This window comes from Camelina sativa, chromosome 14 (genome assembly GCF_000633955.1).
Source record: "Camelina sativa cultivar DH55 chromosome 14, Cs, whole genome shotgun sequence".
Taxonomy (NCBI): Eukaryota; Viridiplantae; Streptophyta; class Magnoliopsida; order Brassicales; family Brassicaceae; genus Camelina; species Camelina sativa.
Window position 1 is genome coordinate 9,420,511 of NC_025698.1, and position 12,653 is coordinate 9,433,163.

Genomic DNA, 12,653 nt, shown 5'->3' on the forward strand with positions numbered 1-12,653 from the left:
TGGTGGTAAGCTCAAGATTAAGGTCCCACGGTTTGATAACTCTGCGTTAATTGAAGGTTATGCTAAGACCCTCATTGGTCGCTGCATGAACCCTACGATGCAGGACATGAAGGCATTGTTGTTCATGCTGCCAAAAATTTGGAAGATCAAGGAGAGGGTGGTGGGTGCTGATTTGGGCTTATGACGTTTTCAGTTTGATTTTGATCAAGAAGAGGATATCCAGGAGGTCTTGAAAATGGAGCCTTACCATTTTGTTGGATGCTTTCTCTGGTTAGGTGGGAGCCAGTGGGGGATCCAAGGTACCCTTGCATCATTAAGTTCTGGGTTCGAGTCATGGGAGTCCCGCTACATTTTTGGGCTGATGAGACTTTTCGTAGCATCGGTTCTGACTTGGGGAAGGTTGAGGAGGTTGATCTTGATAATGGTTGGGTTCAGGTTTTGTTTGATGGTTTTAAACCTTTAGTGTTTGAAGCATCGGTGGAGTTTCACAGTGGGGAGGAAACATCTGTGTCTTTGCGGTATGAGCGGCTGTATGGGTATTGTAGGAGGTGCTCTAGCTTGTGCCATGACGTCTCACGCTGTCCTTTGTTTGGCAATAATAGAAAACAACCAATGGGTGGTGGGTCGGATCCTCGACCTGAGGATAAGCTTCAGAGCTATAAGGGAGCAGCGGCTAATGGTGTAAATCCTGGAGATGGCTCCGGTTTGCGTGGGGACAGGTCAGGGGTTCCTCATCAGGGCTCTGGTGCAGGAAATGGACGCGGTGCAGGTGGCTCTCAGGCCGTCAACCATCGACACAAACAGGGTTTTGGGTATAAGTCAAAAAAGGGACGTAGGGATTCCCACCCTAAGGAGCAGTTAGTACAGCAGGTCTCCTCTCCGGCAGATGTTGGTACTAGTCTCCAGGTTGCGGGATCGGGAGTTGGTCCCAATAAGGAACATGGTGGGGAAGTGGGAATTCACCTCTCTGACACGGAACAAACAATGCTTGATGCTTTTTTGGGTTCTACTACGGAGGAGAGTGTGGCTCCGGTTGCTCAGCCTAAGGTTCCGGTTGCTCCGCCTCTGGTTGCAGAGTCTAGTTCCTTGCCAAGTGAGGCCAAACGGGTGTGTAAGAACCTGTTTCCCGGATCTGAAGCCCCGAATGTAACAGCTCCTGGTTCCATGGAGTTGGTCCAGCAGGAGGTTCTTTTCTCAGATGCACTGAGTGAGTTGTTAGACCAGGATTATCCTCTTCCTGATAATCGAACCTTAGGGTTTATGGCCCCTATTTTGGAGGAGCCAGGGATCGATTCAGAGATGTCCTCTGAGGTGGATTCTTTCTTAGCAGAGGAGGAGGTGACTTTTGTGAACAAGGAGAGTTCTGACGGCGATTCTCCTGGTCAAGACTTCCAAGGGGAGGCAGGTGCTGTTGTTGCAGAGGGTGACACATAGGTTATTGCGCAGGGTTTAGCAGCCTAGGTTAAGGTTCCGCCACCTCGGTCTAAACTGGTTAAGAGTAATGGGGTTCTACCAGGGACTAGCACAAAGAAGCGGAACTTGTACACCTTATCTTCGCTGCGGAAGAAGGTTGGTAACAATGGAATGGGTCTGCAGGGGAAAGCAGGTCCTAACCAAGGAGGGAAACCTCCAAGTAACTCGGCTAGTTGATGTTAGTTGTCTGTACGAGCTGGCAAGGGGGTGTGGTCTCGTTTCAACCCACTCGATTCTGGTTTTTAGTTTGCAAACAGGCTTTGTTCTGGCCTCCTTTGGTTTTTCTGTTTATTTTTCATTCTCATGTCTGGAATAAATTTACAGTGGGTGCTCCGTTGTTTCGTTTTTGTTTGTTGATGTTGATCCCCTTATTTGGGTGCTTTTGTATTGGTTCAACTAGTTGTGGTTGTACCATAATTATCAGGAAATTAATAAAACCTTGCTGGCTTTTTTCTTATCTTTCTGCTGTTTATCACTCTTGCCACTGGTTTTTAGATCGTTTTCGAGCCTATCCTCGTTTTACTTTGGATGATATGTGCGGCTTAGGTTCTGATCTATCACGAGACTATGCGTCCGTTTGGTGGTTCTCACTGATTTTCTGCAATTGGAAATATTTGTTTCACGTCTCATGGATACTTCTGGGCTCGAGGTATGCTGGGCTTGGCCTTCTATTTAGGCCTAGTTGGATTTTGTTGGTATTGGACCCGGTGAGTATATTCGGGTTTTTTGGGTTTCTGGACTGTTTTGAAGTTGTTTTAGGGCTCCTTACTCTGTTTATCTCCTCGAGGACTGGGCGGGTAGACTTGTGTGGTTTTTTACCACAACATTTGGAATTTAATTATGAATATTATTAGTTGGAACTGTCAAGGCCTGGATAATAAGGCGATCATTGGTAATTTTCAGAATTTATGGCATAAACATCGGCCTGATTTTTATTTTTAATGGAAACAAAACAACCTCGTATTGTTTTGGAAAAATATGTAGGGCATTTTGGGTACAAAAATTTAACCACAATTGACCCTATTGGTTGTAGTGGCGGTTTGGCACTTTTTTATAATCAAGAGGATTTTAACGTCTCTATTTTATTCGAGTCTAATCGGTTAATTGATGTTGAAGCGGTTTATAAAGGACGGGTCATCTATTTAACGTTTGTTTATGGTGATCATTTTCCCAAGAATCGTGACATGGTGTGGGAGCGGCTATTGCGGATTGGTGTGTCTCGGTCATCACCTTGGTTCGCTACAGGTGATTTCAATGAGTTAACTGGTAACCATGAAAAAAGAGGAGGCAAGCTTCGTCATGCCTCTTCGTTTCTTCCCTTTAATGGGATGATTCAAGATTGTGGCTTTCTGGATTTTCCCTATCTTGATGATTGTTTGTCTTGGCGGGGTTGGCGGGATAAAAAACATATTCGTTGTCAGTTGGATAGGGGTCTCGATAATGAGGATTGGCATGAGTTATTTCCTGATACGGTTATTGAATATTTACCTATGATTACCTCTGATCACAAGCCTATTGTGATTAATATAGGGGCAAAAAGGCCGCGGGGGCAGCGACGCTTTATGTTTGACCGTCGGTGGGTTGGGAAGGAAGGTTTGATAGAGGCAATCTCGGCGGGTTGGGATGGGGGACACACTCAGAGTTCACACACTTTTTTAGACAAAATTGTAAATTGTCGACGGGCTATTTTTCGGTGGCGTAAGACGCAAGTTCCTTTTGGTCGGGATACAATTGAGGCTTTAAAGAGCCAGCTGGTCGTGGCTCAGGCTGATAACGCGACTCCACTTTCGGTAATCTCCGATTTAAATGCCCGATTGCGGGAATCTTATAGGGATGAAGAGGTATATTGGTATTTGAAGAGCCGTAATAGATGGATGAAAGTGGGGGATCAGAACTCTAAGTATTTTCATGCCCAGACAAAGCAGCGACCAGCTCGCAATAAGATTACAGGTCTTTTTGATAAGAACGAGGTTTGGTCTACGGAGGATGTTGATATTTGCAATACTGCAGTGTCATACTTTGCAGATCTGTTTACAACGTTGCAACTGACAAATTTTGATGAGATCTTATGTGAGGTACGCACAGTCATTACAGATGAGGTCAATGCCCAGTTAACGGCCTCGGTTACAGAGGCAGAGGTTCGTGCGGCTTTATTTATGATGCATCCGAATAAGGCTCCTGGCCCGGACGGGATGACCGCTTTGTTTTACCAAAAGGCGTGGCAGGTTGTTAAAGGGGACCTTGTCTCGCTGGTTAATGGTTTCTCGAGGAGGGAGTGTTTAATAGAGGTTTAAATGCCACGCACATTTGTCTCATTCCAAAGGTGGCAAAGCCAACCCGGATGACAGAGTTGCGCCCAATTAGTTTGTGTAATGTGGGGTATAAAATAATTTCAAAGATCATGTGTCAACGGCTTAAGACAATTTTACCAAGGCTTATTTCGGAAACTCAATCGGCTTTTGTTTCTGGCCGCCTAATTTCAGATAACATTATGATTGCTCAGGAAATGTTTCACAGTTTACGGACTAATCCGTCATGTAAAGGAAAGTTTATGGCAATAAAAACAGATATGAGTAAGGCATATGACCGGGTGGAGTGGGGGTTTATTGAAAAGTTACTCCACAAAATGGGTTTTGATGAAAGATGGATTGGATGGATTATGTTTTGTGTTAGCTCGGTTGAGTATAAAGTTCTTCTGAATGGTCAACCTAATGGTTTGATTATTCCAGAAAAGGGTTTACGACAGGGGGACCCTCTATCTCCTTATCTGTTTATCTTATGCACGGAAGCTTTAATTGCCAATATTCGGAAAGCGGAGGAGAATAAATTAATTACAGGGATTAAGGTGGCTAATCAATGCCCGCCAATCACACATCTATTATTTGCGGTGATAGTTTATTCTTTTGTAAGGTTGATAAAGTACAATGTGAGGTCATTTTGGGTATTTTACGGAAATAAGAGGCTGCCTCAGGTCAACAAATCAATTTTGCGAAATCTTCTATTCAGTTTGGTCATATTGTTGCTGAAGATACAAAAACGGAGATCCAGGGGATTCTTGGCATAACAAATCTGGGAGGCATGGGCTCGTACCTAGGGTTGCCGGAGAGTTTAGGTGGGTCTAAAACAAAGGTCTTTTCGTTTGTCCGGGAAAGACTGCAGGGACGTACGACTGGTTGGTCGGCGAAACTGCTTTCTAAAGGGGGAAAGGAGGTGATGATTAAGTCTATCGCAACTGCGGTCCCGACGTTTGTGATGTCTTGCTTTCGGCTACCAAAAACAATTACATCCAAACTCACCAGTGCTGTGGCGAATTTTTGGTGGAGTATGGATGGTAGGACAGGTGGTATGCATTGGTTAGCTTGGGAGAAACTATGTTGTAGCAAACAACGGAGCGGCTTAGGTTTTCGGAATGTTGATGATTTTAATTCGGCTTTGTTGGCAAAACAATCATGGAGGCTAATTGATTTTCCCGATTCTTTGTTCGCCAGGGTTTTTAAAGGTAGGTATTATAGGAATTTGAATCCCATGGAACCGATTCTTTCTTACTCTCCCTCTTACGGGTGGAGGAGTATAGTTTCAGCTCGCTCTCTGGTACATAAAGGACTTATTAAAAGGGTTGGCTCTGGAGAGTCCATTTCTGTATGGACCGACCCCTGGATACCAGCTCAATCCCCGAGACCAGCTCTCAGTAAGGGCCCATTTAAGGATCCTTCTCTTAAAATTTCTCACTTAATTGATTGGCATAAAAATTCGTGGTGGATGGATGTGCTTACGGAGCACTTTGATCTTGTTGATGTTGCGTTGATAGGCGCTTTACCTTTAGGTAGTTGTCCAAAGGAGGATTCTCTTGGTTGGCATTTTACGAAGAATGGGCGGTATACGGTTAAGTCTGGTTATCATGCGGCACGTATGACGATCTCTGGGCCTTTTAAGGCGCTTGGTGACGGGCCAAAGATTACCTCTCTCCTAGCTAGTGTTTGGAAGGTTCGTTGCGCACCAAAACTCCAACACTTTATGTGGCAAGTGCTGTCTGGGTGTATTCCGGTTACAAGAAACTTGCGGCGGCGTGGTATTGCGTGTGATTTGGGTTGTTCACGTTGTGGTGTCGAGGAGGAAACAGTTAATCATGCTATGTTCCTTTGTCCACCAGCGCGTCAGGTATGGGCTTTATCTCAGGTACCGGTAGGACCATATTGTTTTCCGGTGGAGTCTGTTTATGCTAATATGGATCATTTCTTGGACCCCAAAAGCCCGGGATCCCATGTGTCAGCCTTCCCGTAGATTTTGTGGTATTTATGGAAAGCGCGTAATGCAAAGGTTTTTGAAAACGCCACTGAGCGTCCAGAGGTGGTTATTCGGGTAGCTGAAGGTGAGGCATTGTCCTGGCAGCAGGCTCAGGAGGAGGGTGAAAATGCGGATTCAACTGCCCAGCCAACGGTTGCCGACTCTCGGTTACGGGGGCCAGTCAATTCCCTACCCATGTTCTTTTTAGGCTATCGCTACTTCGTTGATGGCTCTTGGAAGTTCGACGATCCATTTGCAAGAGTCGGATGGTTTTGTACCCAATCTCAGGATCCAACGCCAAGTATGGGAGCTACTAACTTTCGACGGAGTCTTTCCCCCTTTACATGCTGAAGTCGAAGCTTTCATTTGGGCAATGCGTTGCATGATCGGACATGATTACCGTAATGTGGCGTTTTACTCAGACTGCGCTGATTTGGTGAAGATGGTGTCTTTGCCACACGACTGGTCGGCGTTCTCGACATATCTCGCCGATATCAAGATGGATAGGGAGGAGTTCTCTTCTTTTTCCTTATTTTTAATTCCTAGAAATGCAAATGTAAAAGTGAATCTCTTGGCATGCTATGCGCGCATATCTCCGCATAATGTTTTGTATATAAATAATGTCCATTCTTATTGGCTCGTCTGAACTAATTTTTTGTTGACAAAAAAAAAAAAAAAAATTTACCCCGATTAGAAATAAGCCTATAGGGTCGAAACATAGAATTTAGATGTACGGGGTAATATAGAGTATTATTCATAAAATTGAGGGTTCTTTTTGCTAAATACGAATTACCGAAGGGAGAAACGGCAAAGGCAACCCTAATTCGAGTACCACCACCATTTCTGTGATCTTTGACCTCTTCACTCAATTTCTCAGCTACTGTTAGGGTTTTGCCGAGATTTATCGATCTACCTTCATCTCTGTGTTAAACCTTGGGAGAAAAAGATGAAATCTTTCCTTGTCTCTCGACAAGCGATCCATCGCATTTCACTATTATCTTCAAAAACCCCAACTTTATGCAGAAACTTCTCCGCCATTACATCGTCAATTTCTCACTCTGATCGTCACCTGAGAAGCTACGAAGACCAAACCCCACTCAAAAATGCCGAAATCCCTAGACCCATTTCAGATTTCAATCGATATTTCCACTTTACTCGCGAGTCCCGACTCAGTGAGTCTAGTGCAGCCATTGACGACTCAAACGACCAGGAGGTAGATGAAGACGAAGACGAAGATGGGACGACGAACGAGTTCCTCTCTCGATTCGTTTGGATAATGCGTGGGAAAGTCTCTGAAGCATACCCAGATTGCGACAAAAAGATGGTCGATGGTATGCTTCTGCTTATCGTTGAGAAAGTTGTGGAAGAGATCGAAAGAGGTGGGTTCAATAAAGTTGGATCAGCTCCACCTTCGCCGTCATCTGAGTTCAGTGATGATCTGTGGGCTACTATCTGGGAAGTTAGTAACACAGTGTTGAAAGATATGGAGAAAGAGAGGAAGAAGGAGAAGATGAAGCAATACGTTCAGTCTCCTGAAGTTATGGAGATGTGTAGGTTTGCTGGAGAGATTGGTATTCGTGGGGATTTGCTTAGAGAGCTTAGATTCAAATGGGCAAGAGAGAAGATGGAAGACGCTGAGTTTTATGAGAGTTTGGAACAGCAACGTGATTTGGATAATTCCGTTAGGGAATCTGAAACAGTGGATGGGGTAGAAGAAGAAGAAGAAGAAGGGTCTTTTGCCTCTGATGAAGTTGAGCCTCGGAGTATCTCTCTTCCTAAACGTAAGGGGAAGTTCAAGTACAAGATTTATGGGCTTGAGTTATCGGATCCGAAATGGGGTGAAGTTGCTGATAAAATCCATGAAGCTGAGGAAGAGGCTGATTGGAAAGAGCCTAAACCTGTAACTGGCAAGTGTAAATTGGTTATGGAGAAGCTCGAGTCTTTGCAGGAGGGAGATGATCCTTCAGGATTGCTTTCTGAATGGGTTGAGTTATTGGAGCCTAACCGTGTGGATTGGATTGCTTTACTTAATCAGTTGCGTGAAGGAAACACCAACGCATACTTGAAGGTTAGACTTTTTAGTTTTGTATTCTTGAAATGACCTGAAATTTTGATGCATAAGTGTTTCGGGAAATGGCTTACTCCGCTAGTGTTGGTTCTTGACTGATATCAAAGTAATCACTTTATTTTTTTTCCCCAATGCCTTGAGTTGAAGTCCTGTGGTTTCATTTCTTTGTTGCTAATTGGATTGCTTCTTATCGTATTGTTATTTTCATGATCATTTTCTAGCGTGTTAGTCCTGTGGTTTGATTTCTTTTAGTTCTTTTAATAGGATTCTAGTTCTCGTTTAATATGGTAGTCTAGGTTGTCTTATTTATCTAGATGGTGGTACTTATATGTAGTATTACCTTCGGAAGATGAGCAATCAAGGAGGCGTGATGATGTTGAGTTTTAATCAATTGGTGCTGGTTTTGGTGTTTCAACAGGTGGCAGAACTTGTCCTGGATGAGAAATCGTTCAAGGCAAGTATCTCGGACTACTCAAAACTCATCCACATCCATGCTAAAGAGAACCACAATGAAGATGTTGAGAGAATTCTTAAGAAAATGTCTCAAAATGGGATCTTTCCTGACATTTTAACCGCCACTGCATTGGTTCATATGTACAGTAAATCAGGAAACCTTGAGCGTGCAACTGAGGCATTTGAAAACTTGAAGAGCTATGGGTTACGGCCAGACGAGAAGATTTACACATCCATGATCATGGGCTATGTAAACGCTGGCAAGCCTAAACTAGGTGATAGGTTGATGAAAGACATGGTAGCAAAGGAAATGAAACCTTCAGAAGAAGTTTACATGGCTCTGCTTCGAGCTTTTGCAGAAATGGGAGACGCCAATGGAGCTGCAACGATTTCTTCTTCAATGCATGCAGATCTAGATTCACTCCCTTTGGAAGCATGGAGTTTACTTGTGGAAGCATATGGGAAAGCAGGACAGGCAGACAAAGCGAAAAACAAGTTTGATGAAATGAGAAGGCATGGGCACAAACCCGATGATAAGTGCATTGCAAATGTGGTCCAAGCATACAAGGGAGAGAACTCATTGGATAAGGCACTGAGACTTTTGTTGCAGCTTGAGAAAGATGGGATTGAAATCGGGGTGATCACATACACTGTTCTTGTTGATTGGATGGCTAATCTCGGGCTTATCGAGGAAGCTGAGCAGCTTTTGGTAAAGATCTCTCATCTAGGAGAAGCTCCACCGTTTGAGCTCCAGGTGAGCTTGTGCTATATGTACGCTACGGTCAGGAATGAGAAGAAGACTCTTCAAGCTCTTGGGGTTTTGGAAGCTAAGAAAGATCAGATGGGGCCTAACGAATTTGAAAAGGTTATAACTGCGTTGAAAAAAGGTGGGTTTGAGAAAGATGCAAGAAGAATGTATAAGCATATGGAAGCTCGAAAGTTTTTGCCTTCCGAGTCATTGAAGATGGATATGCTTGGAACACCTCGAGCTTTTGGGTCTGGATACGGTAGAATGAGACGATAAAATGTCTCTTTTAAAGTGGAGTGATCTTTTTGGAAACTTATTCATCATTCTGAGTTCAATGTTGTGAGTTCGTGTTTCATTCAGTGATTATTAAACTGTAGCTGTGTTCTGTAATAATCTTGTTCCTTAGAATTTTGGAAATCGTTACTAACTGCTTTTTAGCTGTGAGATTTTTCCTATTTCCATTTCCAACAAGTGCTCCAAGAAGAGGAGCTTCTTTCTAAAATCTACTTTCTTTTTTGATTTCTCTAATTTTCAGGGTTGCCATAGTTTTTATCGGTGTTATATGCCTGATAAAATCTGAGGTAACAATACTGTGGTTTAGGCAATGTTGTACCGGTTTACATTGTAACCGGTTTAGGCGATTTTGTCAACTGACGAAAATTGTAGTGGTTTGGCTTGTCGGCGAGCATAGTGGTTTTGAACTCGCATCCAATTACGCAAAACCAAACAAAGCGGACACTTGAGTAATGAATTTGATTGCTTTTATTAGCTAGATTTTTTACTTCAAAGTGGATATATATAACTTCAAGATATTTAAGGAGATAATGTAAATTATGTGTGAATTGTGATGTGTCTGCCACGCATCGCACACGTGTCAGCTATGTCCGACTAATATAGTAGTTGATGTAAAAAAGAGATTAATATCTCGATCCCAAAAGACAAAAGTATGAAACTTCGGCACCATCTTTTGTTATGCTTTATTTTTGCATCTTTCTATAATTGTTTATTTTTAAGAGATTTAAGATTTTGGTTTATCTTGTTGAAATGAGGGACTAATTAACCTCCCCACTTCAACGAAAGAAATTGGGATCCAAATCTAGAGATTAGTTACTTAATTTACTTTACTATTCGTCAATAAATAATAATCAAACGAGACAAGATAAGGTTGGAATAACGTGGAACCATGGTGAAATATCTCCATTTATATATTTATCAATTTAATCAAATCCACTACTTAAATCAATGGGCTATTACCGGAGGTTTCCAAAGCAAAAAAAAATGTGATGGATTTCTTCTTTTAAATTATACGAACGTGGACGAAGTAAATATAATACTTCTTCTATGAATTATAAGGATGTTTGAAGAAATATTTTTATTTTATAATATAGGATATTTTTAATTTTTTTATGCAACTTTTAGATTAGTTTTATATTTTATATTATACAGTTTTATTTATAATTGGTTAAAATTTTTAAAATAACTATTTTTTAATATATATATTTTATCTAAAACATCTAATATTTTGAAACGAAGAAAGTAATAAACAACGAATTTAATTCCTTTTCGGATAAGGATTATATTGATAAGTTGCATACTTTGGCATGGAGCCAACTACTATATATATATCTAGAAGTATGTTGAGACACGATACCACAGACCTTTTAGTGTTTACAGATCAAAAAATTAAGGAGGACAATTGGAAAAGATTTAAGAGAAAATGGGTTCTTTAATGTCAGGATGGGACTCTCCAGTTAGGGATCCTAATTCAGGTAATTAATATCAGCATACGTATATATATTTTAGGATTGATAAGCATGCATGTATTACTATATCGTATGTTTTGATTATATAATAGTAACTGAATGATGAAATATTATTTCGAAATAAACATAAATTCAGTGAGAAGGTGCAAGTCACTAACAAGGGAAGAGATCGACACTTTTTGGAAAGCAAAGAAGAAGAATGAAGAAGAACATGTTCAAGCCGTTTCCAAGTTGGTAACTCAGGTTATACCAAACTTTTCATTTATTTATATATATCATTGATCTTTAGGAAAATCGGATTTCGATTTGAATATTACTACCAAGAAATTATAGTAATATGAACTAAAAAGGCTCTGAAATTGTTCGCAGGAAGTTGCACAAAGCAAATCACAAGAGGAGAAGAAAGTAGTAGAAGATCTTTTTGAGAACCAAAGCAAGAAAAGTGGATGGTAATTAATATAAATTTTGATAAATTTACAGTTTTAAAATTCTAATCATACTCGTAATCTTTTAAAGATTGATAAATTGATGTGTTGGTCAGGTGGAGAAGAAGCAACTTGGCGTTCTTGAATGAGCCGAGGGAGGAAGAGGGTCGACCAAACAAATACGTACCGCAGTTCCAGGTGGCTCACATCGTCAAAATCGCTGGATAACAGTGACGCTACAAGCACCCCCGGCCCGGCTAGTCACATATATGTGTGAACTGTGACTTGTCGACAAAATATATATATTATATGAGTGGTGGTTTAATTAATGTCATGTTGTATGTGATTGTGAATAGAAAGTGTAACAAATGGTATGAGGTTTTTAATCAGAGATGTGTTTTAGTATTTTACATGTGCTATGTATATATTTTCTTTGGTTTGTAGAGTGGGGGTGTAATCTGAGATATGGATTTGTGTTTTACAAGAAATAAACATTTTTTACCTTACATACCTCACTTTTTTAGACCATCTGCATTTAGAAATTTTCATCCAGTTTTTCAAAAATTAAACAAAGGTTTTTTTTATTTTTAAAATTATGAGAAACTTCTTTTACAAATAGCACTATTCTATTGGTTTTTTTTTGTTTTTTATTTTATTTTTAATTTAAAATAAAAATTAAGTTATATTAAATATAATAAAATAATATATTTGAGAAAATTTGAGATGTTGTACCGATGCATATTGGTTGTTTTCTAGTGTTACTTTAGTTTAACCGATGCTATTGGTTGTTTTTAGTGTTACTTTAGTTGGTCCGTTTATATAGTGGAACGAGATAAACCATTTTTCCTATATTTTTATCACAAATAGTGAAAAATTGAAGAATGATTTCTCCGTATACTAATTGAATATCAATAACTCGATATGTTGGAATTGCATTTTAATATAGTCAGTCTATGTAATTTCCATTTTTGTGCTATGTTTTTACCTGAAACATAAACATTCAATATGGTCGCTGAAAAGTGATGAAGTTGGGATAAAATTTGAAAACTTCCAAAACAAACTTAAAATCTCATACATATTTTGTTCTCCTAGAAGGCGAATGCAATAGCTGACGCACTTCGACGTTGTAGTAGTCAAAGTGAATTAGCCAAGGGTGCTTCGATAATTTCAACTTACCCCACAGTCCTTGGCTCCACCGAACAAAAAAATATATATAAACACGACAAATATGAGTCGGTTTATTCTCTGTTCTATTCTCTGAAACCCAACAACACGAGAAAAATAGAAGAGAACAGATGACGAGCAAGATTCTGGTGATTGGGGCGACAGGTCGCATCGGAAAGTTCATCGTCGAAGGAAGCGCCAACTCCAGCCACGCCACCTTCGCTATGGTTAGAGAAGCGTCTCTCTCCGATCCAGTCAAGGCTAAACTCGTCGAG

At 40.8% G+C, this 12,653-nt stretch overlaps 3 protein-coding genes across 3 annotated transcripts in view; all 3 read left to right on the forward strand.

The window, feature by feature from the left end:
- Positions 1 to 1,930, forward strand: part of LOC104740649 — a 4,187-nt gene extending 2,257 nt beyond the window's left edge. The window contains exon 3 of the mRNA XM_010461321.2: positions 720 to 1,930. Coding sequence (XP_010459623.1) covers positions 720 to 1,434 — 715 coding nt within the window. The 3' untranslated portion in view covers positions 1,435 to 1,930. The remainder of the gene's footprint in view (positions 1 to 719) is intronic.
- On the forward strand, positions 6,572 to 9,481 carry LOC104740651 (protein NUCLEAR FUSION DEFECTIVE 5, mitochondrial). Its single transcript, XM_010461323.2, has 2 exons — positions 6,572 to 7,825; positions 8,244 to 9,481. Exons 1-2 carry the CDS (start codon positions 6,704 to 6,706, stop codon positions 9,300 to 9,302), a joined length of 2,181 nt encoding a protein of 726 aa, XP_010459625.1. The 5' UTR covers positions 6,572 to 6,703; the 3' UTR covers positions 9,303 to 9,481.
- Positions 10,664 to 11,722, forward strand: LOC104740652. Its single transcript, XM_010461324.2, has 4 exons — positions 10,664 to 10,795; positions 10,926 to 11,032; positions 11,159 to 11,238; positions 11,331 to 11,722. The coding sequence occupies exons 1-4, from the start codon at positions 10,744 to 10,746 to the stop codon at positions 11,440 to 11,442; spliced, it is 351 nt and encodes a 116-aa protein (XP_010459626.1). The 5' UTR covers positions 10,664 to 10,743; the 3' UTR covers positions 11,443 to 11,722.

Excerpts from the sequence above, each read along its gene's own strand:
- LOC104740651 (XM_010461323.2), top strand. The coding sequence starts at position 6,704 with ATGAAATCTTTCCTTGTCTCTCGACAAGCGATCCATCGCATTTCACTA. Across the intron at positions 7,826-8,243 it reads ACACCAACGCATACTTGAAG|GTGGCAGAACTTGTCCTGGA; the intron begins GTTAGACTTTTT and ends GTGTTTCAACAG.
- LOC104740652 (XM_010461324.2), top strand. The coding sequence starts at position 10,744 with ATGGGTTCTTTAATGTCAGGATGGGACTCTCCAGTTAGGGATCCTAAT. Across the intron at positions 10,796-10,925 it reads AGTTAGGGATCCTAATTCAG|TGAGAAGGTGCAAGTCACTA; the intron begins GTAATTAATATC and ends ACATAAATTCAG. Across the intron at positions 11,033-11,158 it reads TTTCCAAGTTGGTAACTCAG|GAAGTTGCACAAAGCAAATC; the intron begins GTTATACCAAAC and ends AATTGTTCGCAG.